The sequence below is a fragment of the Colossoma macropomum genome, unplaced genomic scaffold (assembly GCF_904425465.1).
Source record: "Colossoma macropomum unplaced genomic scaffold, Colossoma_macropomum, whole genome shotgun sequence".
Classification (NCBI taxonomy): Eukaryota; Metazoa; Chordata; class Actinopteri; order Characiformes; family Serrasalmidae; genus Colossoma; species Colossoma macropomum.
In genome coordinates, this window is record NW_023494791.1 from 14,576,831 (window position 1) to 14,592,135 (window position 15,305).

General features: G+C 38.5%; 1 protein-coding gene across 5 annotated transcripts in view; it reads right to left on the reverse strand.

The window, feature by feature from the left end:
- Positions 1-1,824: 1,824 nt before the first annotated feature.
- kcnma1a (potassium large conductance calcium-activated channel, subfamily M, alpha member 1a) overlaps positions 1,825-15,305 on the reverse strand; it is a 225,451-nt gene continuing 211,970 nt past the window's right edge. For 2 of the 5 annotated variants that reach the window (XM_036574028.1, XM_036574033.1), the window contains 5 exons: positions 12,598-12,792; positions 11,985-12,103; positions 11,133-11,351; positions 8,617-8,645; positions 1,825-6,005 (listed from right to left, as the gene is read on the reverse strand). In XM_036574028.1, the coding sequence (XP_036429921.1) occupies positions 5,854-6,005; positions 8,617-8,645; positions 11,133-11,351; positions 11,985-12,103; positions 12,598-12,792 (714 nt within the window). In that variant the 3' untranslated portion in view covers positions 1,825-5,853. The remainder of the gene's footprint in view (positions 6,006-8,616; positions 8,646-11,132; positions 11,352-11,984; positions 12,104-12,597; positions 12,793-15,305) is intronic. The other 3 variants (XM_036574032.1, XM_036574030.1, XM_036574031.1) reach the window with 2 other exon arrangements.

Genomic DNA, 15,305 nt, shown 5'->3' on the forward strand with positions numbered 1-15,305 from the left:
TGTGTAAAATATATTATCCTGAACCAAAATATTTTAGTAAGCCACACTTACAATGCAATAAAAGCATTTACTATATGAGTATTTTCTCGTTCTTTGTTCAGGTACACAGCTAATATACAGTACATGCCGTTTAAAGCTGTTTTATTGTGAGAGACTGGGAGATTGAGTCTTGCATGGTTACTTTTGGTAAACATACTGCCAAGTTAAATGGCTGATCAATCAATTTCACCGAAATCGATCTGAATCAGTTCTGCCTGCGTGCACACAGAGGGAGCCACTTTATCGTAAATCAATCATTTTGAAAACATCTCACAAAGGGGCCAGTCCTTACTAACAAGCCATCAATTTAAGTCAGCTGGGTGCCACCCTTATCAGGCTACAAATCAGCAGCGCAACCAACATCTGTTCTACTTCCACCTCTCTTTATTTCAGCTTGTTGGAGGGTCAAGCTCAAACCCTAGCCTCCAGCAATACAACACCCTATTTGCATGTAGGCTCACTGTCTGTTATTAAAGAGAAAAAGGTCATATTTATACTCACTTGAGATTTACCGTCACCTTTCATAGAAAAAAGGACAAACATGCATAAAATAAACAGCAAAAAATCAATACTCAAATGTGAATGGGAAATGAATGCTATTATTCAAATGCACTTAGTGTGACACGTGTTTTTTATGTACTTTGCATTAAACACACAGACTAAATCCAATATATGGGTTATAAAGTACAAACCTTTTTTTTATTTGCTCAAATAATTAATTATATCGAACCATTCCTTTATATCACAGATTCACAGATTCTTTAGGTCGCATCACAGGTTCAAATCCAGGCACTGTACACTCGTTTTTCAACATTTTGATTTTGTTGTTTATTTTGTTGTTCATTTTAGAATAACTGTGTTAGAACTAAAGTATGGCTATTTAACCTCCTGATGATAGAAACTACTATCATCACGTTTGCTGTTTATTTTATACAGTTACTTCTTTTCATCTTTATCAAGGGTGCCAATAACTGTGACCACCTATATTACGGTTCAATCTTAGGCAAGCCAAGGGCTCCCAGCAAGGCCACGTTACACGGCAAAATCACACAAGAAACACTCCTCAGAGTTACACTCAGTACTGCACTCCACTAAATAGTGTGCAGTGCACATTTTATAAAGTCATTTTCAGTTCTGCAGCTGGCTCACCTTAAATATATACTTCAGAAACTATTGCACATGAATCAACTTAAACTTGCAAGAGAACCAGTTAGTTCCTACAGGAGACATTAGCATTGTTTCAGGATATTACACCTGAAAGATCCGTTATCCATAATCCATAAGACAATCAGTGCCATTTAATATGGATTTCTGCCAGCTTGCTTTAGGTTCAAACCTGCATTTCTTTAAGCGTGTTTAAGATTCAAACCTGCATTTCTTTAAGCGTGTTTAAGATTCAAACCTGCATTTCTTTAAGCGTGTTTAAGATTCAAACCTGCATTTCTTTAAGCGTGTTTAAGATTCAAACCTACATTTCTTTAAGCATGTTTAAGATTCAAACCTACATTTCTTTAAGCGTGTTTAAGATTCAAACCTGCATTTCTTTAAGCATGTTTAAGATTCAAACCTGCATTTCTTAAAGCAAGTCTAAGATCCAAATCTGCATTTCTTTAAGCGTGTTTAAGATTCAAACCTGCATTTCTTTAAGCATGTTTAAGGTTCAAACCTGCATTTTTTTAAGCTTGTATAATGTTAAAAACTGCTTAAGCTTTATTTTTGTGTTGTTTGTTTGCATTGCAAACATGAACATAGCAGCAAAGTGGAAAAACAGACAAGTAATCAGCGTTTAGAACACAAATACATCCATTTTAATTTGAGAAAATACAAAAAGAAACATGTACAATTTATGTACAAACTTTTTGTACAAGACAGTATATTTATCAGCAGGTTATATTTGACAGAGTCAGGTAGATCAACTCAGCACCATCAATTTCTCCAGTTATCCATTAGCTTAAACAGCTCAAACAATTAAGTCTTCTATGAGTAACTCCGTTTTCCTGTAATGAATATGCTAGTAATTAAAGATATAAGTCAATGTCCTACATTGTTTATTGAAATGAAAAAAAAAAACATCCCAATGCAATTTCAGCTTGTTAAGACTTAATTCCCTCAAAGCAGTTTATTCTATACAATTCCTAATTTTTAGTAACACCCCAATCTTCACAGTACTGTAAAATTGCCAGAAATCTGCGAACTGTGACTGGTGCATGATAAACATTAGTAAGTTTGCACTTGAACAAACAGTCCTGAACAAATGAACAGGTGTTTATAACTGAAAACTCATTTGGTGCCTCTCCTGCATCTTTCAGTCAGTGTTATGTCTCACTATGTTAATAATTTATGGCGATTTCCTTTAAAACCATTCATGATATACGTTGTACAGCTGGGTTATGCATATGTGAGCCACTTGGCCACTTGGATGCCACTTTTCGCTTTAGTGGGGCTTCAATCGTTCCTCCTTTGTCTGACTGCACTGCCTGGCACTGCACTGGCATGGAGGCGTGGATGGCTTGGATGTTCCCCATGCCAGCGTTAGATGCCACTGTACTCTAAATCCATCTTCACATTTTTAACACATGACTGAATGATGCTGCTCGAGAGGCACCGTCATGGCACTTGAAACAGTCTGATATGCTGAGGATACCTTTTCACCTCATGCTCGATACAAAAAGATCACCTGCTGTTTTCTTGCACTGGAGAAGAAAGTCAAGCTGAAGGACAACCATTGTTCATCACTTTGGGGACAGATTTTAGGGGTGAAATCAAAACGTACTGACCGAAAGCCGACATTCCAGATGTGTTTTGATTGCTTGTTTTTAATGAATAATCCTGCTTCGTGTTTTATTTTCAGGCTTGCTATCTGAGAAGTCTGATAAAGAAAAGAAAAGATAAATCTGTAAACAAGTCAGTGATTGTGACAGTATCAAACAAACAAGGACTGTAGCATAAACTGTAACATAAACTCTTAAAAGCTGACAAAATGGAATGTAAACTCTGACGTAAAAGAATTCACATAAAATTCTGTTTTAAAAAAATACAGTATGAAATTTAGGCTAGCCTCCAAGTCCGTCTTTCTTCAAACGAAACCTGCTTTCACTGTATTTCTGCTCTTCTTTGTAATGTACTGCAGGAGTTTCATTACAGGAAAAGGATCTTACATAGACGAGTCACCTATGAAGAAAAAAAATTAAAATTGACTTTTAACTCCAATGTATACTGATTCATTTTAGGTCAGAATTCCTTTTTCAGGCTAGCAAGTATGTTATTGACAATCCAATTTTACATACATTTTACTCACAATTCTTTTTTTTTAAATAAATCTACTTGCTACAAAGTGTAACATCAATGTATTCACAATTCAAAAAATCACTTCAGGACAAAGCCTAGTTGGCTGCAGTAGGATCATACTACATCCAGTAGACAAACATTAAAGCTGAGATCCTTTTTCTTCGGAAAATAAAACGTGGCCTATAATGGGCAGAATTTACACAACATACTTTGACACTATGCGTTTTTTCCTCAGTAGATGGGATTGTAGCAACGTCTTTTTCTTCTTATGTCTACAATCGTATGGCTATTAGCTCTCTGCTGATTGAGGATGCCTGAAGATCTTCTCAGTGTGCCTTCTGAAACACAGTTTTGAGTGAATGCACATGAAAATACTTCATGTTCCTCTTTATCCTGAGACCTAATTTAGGTCAATATCAATGAAAGCATTATCAATTCTACCCTCAGAAAAGAAAGAGTAGGTGCAAACCATTAGCAGTTAGCCATCTCATGCACCTTTTAAGTCAATTTCAGCTGATTTATCACCATCGCTTTTAACTCCGAGTTCAACTATTGTTTACATCTAAGCGCTGCATGAGTTGTATATTTTAATCTCAGCCAATGAAAATGAAACATAGTACACATTTTTAATTGATACAGGTACAAAGGTCCTTCAAAGCAGCCCATGTATTGAGTTTCGAAGCACACTCTAAGGAAACCGAATGGAGAGCTGAGGTTGTACCTTTTTGACTCAGGTTGTCTCCTATAACATCTATTACGTTCTCTCTCTTTTTTATTTTTAAAGCAATGTGATATGTTCTGTTCCCAAGGGTAAAAACAGACAAACTGAATTGGTGTGCACTGTAGTCTTGGTAAGATGCATTTAAGATAATTTTAGAAATAAAGTTCTTTGATATGTATAAAAATAAGTACAAAATGATTACGCTCATATGGATAAAAAATAAGTATGTACGTACAGTATGTATAAATCTGGCAGAACTTCCGAAGCAACGTTCCAAAGTTCTGCTTAGTATTTGTATACTTCCCACTTAACATAAAGGCTACACAAGCGTGTTCCAGTCTTGTTAAGTGTAGTTCATTCTATCCAGTCTATTACCAAAAGCAACACAAAGGATTTTCAAGATTTGATGATAATTGACAACTATGATTGAGCTTGGCTTTTGCATCTGTCTCTTTATCTCTTGCGTTTCTTTTAAGGCATCACGGTTGGTCACAGAGAACATCCAAGCACATCTCTGCCTCTGTGCCAACAATGTGTCAGGCAGTGGCTACACTCAGAAGGAGGAACCATGGATGCCCACTTTTCGCAATATGTGGCATATTAAACCGTACGCGTATCTATGCTTAAAGCGATGCTATCTTCACGCCAGCTTCAGTTCCAGTGAGAGAGAACGTTAAATATGATCTGAAAGCTCAATCATAGTAGGATTATCAGCAGGTGAGTGCAGTGTGTAATTCATTCATTTTATATTGATAACAGATCCGCAGGCACAAACAAAGCATTTGTTTCTTGTGCCTCATCCAAACGACCACATCATGAGCTTTGATCACACCATTTTTTTTTTCCAACCACAGCAAACGAGTAGTCAAGCATGATGGAAAGACGTCAACAAAAGTAGTGCATATCCTCATAATGTATTGCCAATTTTGTAGGGCTACGTTGGGGACAACCTTTTGCATTATTATAGAACTATGGCAAATACATTCCCATATATATGATGGCCTGGACGATGTGTATGGATGGAAATGAAACCACTTTTCCCCTCTCTAGATGTCCAGGTTTGTGCGATGCAACATGTACTCGGTTGAATGAATGCCCCTAGCGTGCTCCATGCAGGACTGAGGTCCACGCACACCCTGACACTCGCCACATTCATTTCCCATTCCTGCTACACAGTCCTGCCACGCAGTGAATCAGACACAGAGACACTCTTTCCATGACCCAGTGAGCAACCCAGACTTTTTTTTCGTTTGTTTTTCAAGTTATTCCGCAATAACTTGATCAGGTTTAGTGCAAAAAGAAGCAGATGAGGGTGTGTACTGTAACTCAATGTGTGGGGCTTATTTGACGCTTCAGATGAGTTTCTTTGGGTAATGTCAGGATGAGATGAGTGACTGTGACCCTCATCCTCCATAACACAAACCCTTCTGCACAGAGTCAGGTCACGACAGACATGAGATATTGCAAAGAATTACAGGAAGTACTTTTTTTTTTTTTAAACATAATTTCAAAAAGTGCTAGGGGGCTGTACAATCCTTACTTGATTGTCATTATGTACATCACTATGTATACATTTATAAATTAAATGTTTCCAAAAGCATGGAAGTAACATTAAAGGTATACACATAAGAGGTCCCTTCCAGTTTCCATGATCGCGACAAGTCCCTTGAGCTGTGCTGCAAGGGAAGTTACAGTGAATCGTCACCATTGTAGCCATCTCGTTATCTTCATCATCATCATCATCATCACTAATTTTTTCACGACACGATGTTCCGACTCCCTCCACGTCATCAAAGGCCAGGGATTCAGCATTCATCTTCGACTTCTCTGATAGGTGGAATCAGGCTGGTAGTGGATTTGTACTGATTGACTTGATTGGCCATGTGAGTGCTCATCGGCTTGATTTGAATGTTCCTTGGGTAGGCATTTTCCGGTTCATCTGTAAACCATTTCTTTTCTGGGAGATCACCGGGCAGAAGAGGAGCAAGGGAAGACGGAAAGGACAACGTTAGTATAGAACGCTTGTGTACAGTTCTTCACTTACAGAAAAAAGAATCCTCTTTCTATCCACATTCACATTCAACAACCACAGGGTGAAAATACAGGTTGTGGTTCCACTAATGCTAATGCTTTCTCTCTTTATGAGACAGCAAAATGTATGTATGTAAAAGAAAAAAAAAATTCCAGCCTCTAAACACACTGAAGAACACACTGTAGAGTATAGAAATGGGGTACATCATGCTGTGTTTCTGCATTCATTATCACGGTGGGGTCAGGTCTGCTCTGAAGTTCAACATTCCTTTCCCACTGTAACCAGCGCAAAATCTGGGAAATGAGACACAACGTGCCAAATTACAGACTTTAAGCCAACGTGTGGGGTGAATTTCTGTCCTCATCCTGCTCAACTTCCCACAGGCGGTGTCATTTTCTAGCACTCTGACATTTCTAACTCCGACTTCAATGTGAAAGTGTGTGTGGAGCTCGGAGTGTCAGGCAGCGAAGGCCTGCAGGCTAGAGTGTCACAGCACAGGCGTTTGATGTGAGTGGAGTTGTGCCTGCGGTGGTGCAAGGAGTCAGCCACCTCGCTCTATTCCCCTGAGTTCACTACTGATTCTGGCACTCATATTGCCCTGAGACATCCTCTGGCATGGCAAGAGTTAAGAAAACCAATTTCAGAGGAACCGGGCTTCTCATCATGTTTTCCTTTCTTACATTTTGATGAGACTTCTGCCAAGAGGAGAACGTTTAGCTGTCAACTTCCCCCGGTCTGGATGAGCAAGTTCTGATCGAGCCAATCCACATTTTAGAGTTGGAGTATCTTGCAGTTTGTTACGTGAAGTGGGAAAAGAGCACTCTGAAATCTGGAGTGCTGGGAGATATTTAAAAGTAATTATCAAATTATTTTCTTGCTAAAAAGTCAGAATTAGCAACTAAATCATTATACACTGTATATAATATTAAAAAGTGGGATTCAAAAGTTTGGAATTTCATATTAATGTACTTCTTAAATTTTATTTTATCTAGAATAATAGAATGAAGACTGTCATTCCAAAATGCTGTATATCCATTTTTAAAAGTTTTGGATATAATCCGTTTTTGAAAAGAATAACAGGTGACGTATAATGGAAAACAAAAATGGTGATGTTAATCATAATATGCCACCGATATTTCTGATATGTGTAAAGACAGCTCCCAACAACACATATCATGGAAAAAATATAATGTATATTTAGAAATTCCAAACTAGACAACACAGAGTACTTCTAGATGTTGCTGTAAACAAGTTATTCAAGGATAAAAAACTACTGTTACAGTCATACAGTCATTATCTATTTTTTGTCAAGTTATCCAACTGTCACTTCTGAAATACAAAATATTATGGATGATGGATATTCATCAGCATAAATTTAACTTTATGCAGTAATTTTAGAATCAGCTGCAGCTCTGTTTATCACCGTGAACACATTATTTGTAATTATATAACCCTGTGAAATGAATTTTATACATTTATCTGAAAACACTGATTCAAAACTTTTGAACACTGATTGTAAAATTAACAGTAGTAGTGTACACTGTAAGTGTAACTGTAGTGTACACGGTAAGCACACACGTTTAACTTAAAAAAAGTAAGCAACCTGGCTGCCTTACTTTTTATTTTATTTTTAAGTTAAGAGAATTTCTAATAGTAAGTTAATAGAATAATAACTGTCATTTTACGCGCTGTTAACTTATTACTCATTCAATAAACATGTTAAAGCAGCTAGCAGTAACTTACTTTAAGTTGAAACTCCAAATAATTTTACAATGTAGTGGAGGCACTCTGGAATTCAGTTTTAGATCGCTATAGGAAACCATGAAGTATTACATTTTTATAATTTTGCAACTCATCCAAACCTCAGACAGTATATCACAAATCAAAGTATGTTGAATTAGAGACAATTCATAGTTTTAATCATTCTTGTTCCATAAAAATATTAATTAATATAATTTTCACAAGCTGTTTAAAAATAAATTGGGTGTATCTAATTCTCTATCAGCTCTTTTCCCAACCTGGGCAAGTAGCGTCTTTCAAGCATCGGCATCAGGTTACATGCCGATGTCTGATTATATGAATAGCCTTTTTCCTCTGATCCAAATGGAGCATTGGGGGCTTAAGAATCATCAGACTGGTGTATAGGAAAAATGTGCAAACACACAGACCTCTCACACAATTTGTCTTCAATTTAACAAAGAAACCAAACCTACTGATACATACATGGAAAAGGAAATCAAACAAATAGGGGGGGCATCTAGAGAAACTTGTCAGATGAACTCAGGTATAGAGGTAAAAAGGTAGAGGATGATAATCAACCACATGCAATGCTCAGATGATCCTAAGCATGACAAAGAGTTAGGCAGCAGCAGCAGCCATTTGCTTTCTGTTGGAAAGCAATGGTGAAATGTAGGCATGATTTCCTTTAAAAGTAAAATCAACATCCCCTCTCATAACAGTGCTCCACAAGGACAAAGTTATGATTCAGATATCTCACAACAGGTGCTATATCATGCATAATCATTAACTTGCATACCTTGGCCCATTCTATTCATCCTTGTTGCACTTTAGAAAAAGAAGTGGTCTAAGTAAGTTTTACAGTTCTTAAGGCAAGTAACATGTCTAAAACACTCTTACTGACATGACTTTTTATTTTAACGTACAGTTTTAGATAAATAAAACATTAAAAATAAATCCCTCTCATTACAAACTTCATTTAACTACAAATGTATTTCATTTTTACTTAACTCAAGTACTGTACGTCTTAGTTATATCTCTAATACACATGAATAAACGCTTATTATTGCATCTTCCTTCCTGTAATTTATACTGAACTTTAAAGGCTCTATATTTAATATATTTTGCTGTATTAACATTAAGTTAATGCCCTGCTTACGTAATAATTCTATTACATATCTATATCTTAATGAGAATAAAGTTCTACAAATTAACCAAATCACTGTAAAGACATAATAAGTGAGTTTTGTTTTCTTTATACACTCAAAGTTCTCTATGTTCTCCCAGCATGGGGATACTTAAATATGTTTCAGGTTCTAGTAATAAAATATTTAACTTTTCATAATATCTTGCAGTTGCAGGTTTTTGGAAGGGATAGAGTTTTCAACCACAACAACTCCATAACAAGTTTTCGATTAGCTTTTCATGTCTTCTATTGTGTTGTTCTGGACATTATTTCCAAAAAAAACATCACCAAGTCTCCTGCATCTGCAAGGCATTTCGGAATCTTACCAGCTCTACACCCCAACTAGCAAATTCAAAACTTACTAAAACATTGCTAAAAATAAGCAACACAGACTAAAACATGGACATGCAATTGCAACTCACACGCACAGAGACAAATGAGAATGAAAACACTCAGGAAGGCAATGAATGAGCTCATGTGGTCAAATCCTGCTCTACTACAAATGAGCATCAAATGGAAAAGAGGACCTAGGCCATGTCAGAAAGTGTACAGTCACGTAAATCTACAGCACTTAAACAAGTTAAACAAAATAAATAAGAAATATTTGTATATGTTTTATATACAAATATCAGTGCATAAACAGTCATACATTGATACTCAGTAAATCATACAAAGACATGTACTTCTGCATAGATACATTCCTTATAAGTAACTCACACTACTAAAATGATAATGCCATTTTTTTAAATTAAAGCAAAAGTTTGACCAAAAACGAATTTACACCCCCAAATGTAGTCAGCCAAATGTTTGGTGCCTCAAGTTTGCTTCTTTAGTTTTATATTAGAGCAACAATACTAATTAACTAGTAACAGAAGCTTACAGCCGCCAGTTAGCACTGTTCAAACTACATGCCAAAATCCTCAGACTTGTCTCATACAATGTTGAGTTGTAATCTCAAATAGACTTGTTTAAATATTTTTCTACAAACAAAAATTTGGCTTCAAGATGGCTGCTACAACTGTTTTAAGGTATGTGACATACTTAGGAAGCAGTATGAGACAGGTTGCGCATCTAACTTATAGATTAGTTATACATTCACTGGCCACTTTTTTAGGTGCAACTACCTTGTCTCTACACTCAGGCTCGCTTTTCATATAGGCGCACGTCATTGTTCTACAATTGCAGACTGCAGTCCATCTGTTTTCTGTATAAAATGTAGTGTTTATGGAGTTTCTGCTGGACTAAAAACAGTCCACCAACCAAGAACATCCTGACAACCCCATCCTGTGACCAGAAACACAAACAGACAGATGAGCTATCATCTCTAACTTTTAACTTCTAAGGTGGACCAACAGGGTGGGTGCGTCTAATAGAGTGGACAGTAAGTGTACATATTGTTGAGAAACTCCAGCAGCACTGCTGTGTCTCATCATCTTGTACCAGTGCAACCTACCAGGTCAGTGTCACTGCAGTGGTGAAGAGGATCCACCACTCAAATAATACCTGGTCCTATGAGGGTCCTGGCCATTGACAACAGATGCATTGCAATCTGTGTTTGTAGAATTACAAAGCGCACCTACATGCGAACTGGATCATGTGTAGACACAAGGAGGTGTACTTAATAAAATGGCCAGAGACTATGAGCTTCCACATCAACTGCTAGCTACATTAGCCTCACAGCTCCAGTACAAAACTAAAGAAGTAAACTTTAGACAGTTAACATGTTTGCTCCATTTAAGAGAAGGAAATCTTGTTTAAATTGGAGTTTTTGGCCAAACCATCACTTTAAGTAATCCTTTCATAAGGCTATTTTTAGAGAAGCAAAACTCTGTAAAGTTCCCTTGGCATTCTACTGCATCATTATAATGGAACAGCCATATGCGGACCAGTGCTGATGTGACCCTGATGTATGGTGTGGTTGGGATGAGGCGATGCATGTGTGGTTCTAAACGTGGGCTCAGAGCAGGGCTCAGAAGGGTCACATGCAGATGACCACGGAGCAAACTCACAAACAAAACAAGAAGTGTTAGATACAAAAAACATACACATTACCCTTTCTGTACGACATTGCTCAAAAGACAGCAGTCAACAAGCACACACACACACAGAGCACACACTGCCAGTCTTACTTGTGTTTGTCTCGGGCCTCACGGGCTTTGCTGCTGCGGTTCTGCCGGTTGGTGGCCGGAATGGAGTGGACCGAGGAGCTCTTCTTGCTGGATGAGTGCGAGGAATGAGAGGAGTGGCTGGCTCGGGACTGGCCTGCATTGTGGTCAAACTGCATCAGGCAGAAGATCAGGTCTGTGGGGACCAACTCAAACTCATAGGGTGGGTTGGTGATGACGTATCTGTGGAGATATGTGGAAGCATTGGTGGTGTGTCCAGGCAACATTTGCATAGAAAACTGACAAATTTTAAAATTGTACATTTGTGTCTATTAATTATGTAGCTTAAGTAATAGTTATACGAGCTTATTAACCACAGATAGACTTGTTTATGTGGTTTCTGACATGGTATGATATACAGTTACTTATAAAAAAATTACAAAAGTACACCATATAGCTAAAAGCTGTAACAGCAGCCTTCTAGAAGCCTCCGTACTTTTGCCAATTCTAGCTTCCATTACATCGACTACATAAGCTTTCTAGCTTCAGTGCAAAACTAAAGAGGCAAACTTCAGACACCAAACTGATTGACTTGATTTTTAAAAAAAATATAAATTAGATTTTTTGCCAAACTATTGCCTTAACAGAACTTATACTTTCCTTGAATGTTTGTTTTAAAAAGCATCACAGGTATCAACAGATGTGTGCTCTGCTGTACACCTACAACCATTGTACCATTTATTACACACTGACAGCATGGACTGGCTAGAAACTGGAAAGATTTGAAGGTTTCTTCCTGTGGACTGTAGACCTGTCAAGGAAATGTTCTGAGTGAAAACACTTTGGAAAAGAAATGGTCAGGAGAAGACAGCTCACCTTTTCGTGCACTGGCTTGGTGTACTTAGGTGCGCATCTCTTAATCTATAGATCCCAAAGCACAGCATGTTGTACGTTTTCAGTGCTTTACAAAACAAGTCCCCATAGCAACCACCATCCTGAAAGAGACGACAGTTAGAATTAGAATTTGAGCAGCTGTTGAAAGTTTGGGAAGTGCCTCTACCATTGAATATTTTCTCAGAAAGGCACAGGGACATGCAGGGATGACACGGCTAGTCACTTGCTACACAAGGCTTTACAGTAAGCGTTTGCAAGCCAGAGAAATATCCTCTGAATTTGTATCATCTCTGCGTAGCACGAACACTATTGTGACATGGACTAAAAAATAGGGATCAGTCTTACACAGCTGATAATGCCGGAAAAATGCAAGGAATGGTTTGAGACAGGCTTATTTTTCCACCCAACTGCCTCCTGCACATACACACACACTTTCTCCCTCTCTCTCTCGCTCTCTCTCTCTCTCTCTAGGCCTCCTCTGCGTGCCCGGCATGTTCAGTTTGCATTAGCGGGCGGCAGAGGCGTGGGACAGGGGACCGCACGCTGTTGGGGAAAGTGACAAAACGTGTCAGCTCCTCTTAAGCATCCCACTTACCCCTAAGTCTGCAAAGGGCCCGTCGTACAGGGCCAGCTGGGCCACCCGACACCTGTCCCTGTTAGCCAGCGTCTGCGGTGTGCTGTAGCCTCCGCGCAGCGCGTTCTCCTCCGCCAGCAGCGCCTCCAGCTCCGGCGTGGCGCCTCCCGTGACCAGTGTCCGGATCAGCGTGAGGATATTATCGTTGAAGTATGTCTGAGGAGATAAGGTGGGGGATACGGACGAGAGCGCCATTAGAGCCGCAACAGCAAGGAAGACGCTGAGGCTTTTCCAAGCCATCCTGAGCCTTGTTATCTAGACCCCGAGCTGTCTCTTCACATCGTGCTCCCCACCACAGGAAGAGACACGGGAATGCAATTAAGCCAGCTGTTGTTGTTGTTGGTTTTTTTTCCCTTTCCTCCCCCCTTGCTCTTCACCGTTCATTTGATAGCCGCGGCCATGCTTAACAGGAGAGCACTTCACACGTGCTATTAGCAGAAGACCTCTCTGATATCAATTATCATTACTAGAACTAATTAGAGCTTTATGTGGCTCAGAGTGCAGTCAGTGGGTGAGCTCTTGTGGCAAATGGTGTTTGGGGCTGCATAGAGTACTGTGCAAAAGTCAGAGACCATCCGCTTATTTAATTTCCAGTCAAAATGGCCAGTAATTACAAGTCAGTCATTTTTCAGGAAACTTTTCAGAGACATAAGATAATCTACTTGCATAAGGAAGAGGAAAGTGAAAGGAAAGCAAGTAGAAAAACAGGAAATTTAGAGTTTAAAAATGATTAAAAGACACAGAGGAAATGAGACAACCTAACAACCATGCAAGACCTTGCAGACCACCAAAGCTATCACTATCAGATAAACAGTACTTGAGGTTTTCATCTCTGATAGTTAGGAGAAAATCAAGCTCTGCTCTTGCTTTAGATCTGAAAAAATCCACAGGTGTTTCTGTCCATCCTTCCACAGTGAGAAGACAACTATGAGTCTGAAAGGATGTGTAGCTGTCAAGAAGCTGTTACTGAGAAAAGGAAATAGTCGAAACGAAGAAAATTTGCAAACCAAATAAGTTGCTTCTGTTCTCAGAACAATGGATTGACCACCCCAGAGTCCAGACCTTAACATCGCTGAATGTGTTTGGATTATCTGAATTAAGAGATACAGAAAATAAACCAACTACTAAGATTGAACTTTGGGGGTGTGGAAAAATCGCCCTGCAGATTTCTTTACTAAATAAATATTAAATCCCAGGAATTGACATTATATTTAGTTGTTGAGGGTTTTGTGTAATTGTCTGATAAAAATGTTTTTTTCCTGATGAAGAAAATTGAACACCTTGTAATTAATGGCCATGTTGACTTAAAATTAAATAAATGAGGGTGGTCTATGCCTTTTGCATAGTACTGTAGTTCTATTTTTGCAATCAAAATGTACGTTACCTTGTGATCAATATGTGTCAAATTAAAACCTTAATAATACTTTATATTTTAAGTTTAGATAAGAATTTCCTTTTTATTGTTTTGTCCTCTGCACTTGTCAAACCCAGTCTTCTTTTCACATGGGACTACATCAACAAAGTAATATAAAATCCAGATATGATTGTGAATAAAGGCACGAAAATTACATGTAATCTGAAACAGGTGCTGTTAGAGGTGTAACTTTTTTTGTTTAGACATATCAGAACAAGTTCTGTGGCTTTTTTTTCATGCTAAATTTAGTTGTTGCACATGGATGGGTTAAGAATGGTCTACACTTACGGATCTAGTCTTAGTTAACTAGATTAATTTATTATGGAGCTCTTGTCATTTAGCTTAGAAATCTTTGCAGTTTCTCTTGCTACTTTGCTTTGGATTGGCTTCCACTGTTTGCACATTTTGATAGATACCAATTTAAATGAATAAATGTAAATTTAAAATTAAATCAGGAGAAAAGTCAGTCTCTGCTTTGTCACCTTGTCATTTTAGCATATTTCTGCTTTCCACAATGCAGTTCTGACACGTCTATCTGCGATCCGTTATTGTATGGTGCTGATTCTGTATTGCTGCTAGGGCCAGGTTCCTTTAGCATGTGTATATAAGTCTGTGACTGTGTGCATGTGTATGTGTGTGCGTGTGTGTGTGTGTGTATGTGTGTGCATGGGTGCTTCAGTGTGTCAGGTGCTGGCGTGAGTGGCAGACGGAGGTGGGACTCGGACTGTGTGCTGGAGTGACACCTCTCTAGGCCCCTGACAGCACCATTCAGCTGAATGATGGATGAGAGCTGTCTATTAGCCAGCTTCACCTTTGTCCAGAGTGGAACGCACTTGAAGGCTGCTTTGTTCTAACTTCACTTAAAGTGAAAGGTACTGGAATTAAGCCATCATGCGGATAAGGTTGGGGGGGAGGCAGCAATGGTCGTAAGTAAGACAAAAAAGGGGAGAAAAAGAGAGGAAGAGAAAGAAAGAAAAAAGTCTTATCTCTCCCTCTCTACCTAAGATGACATTGTTTGGAGATTAAAGCTTTTGGACCTCATAGGAGCCCACCTTGTGTGTCAAGGCATGCCATTAAAGAGAACTCGAGCACTTACCTTGTTAAAAGATCTAATAAGCCTCTTGAAAGTTCATTTCATGACACATTATATGAGGAGTCTTGGCAACAACTTTCCTTTTGATGTCACTGCAGCTGACACTAGTGTCTGATCAATGTGGCGTTTCATTTACGAACCTTCTGCCTACCGGTAACGCAC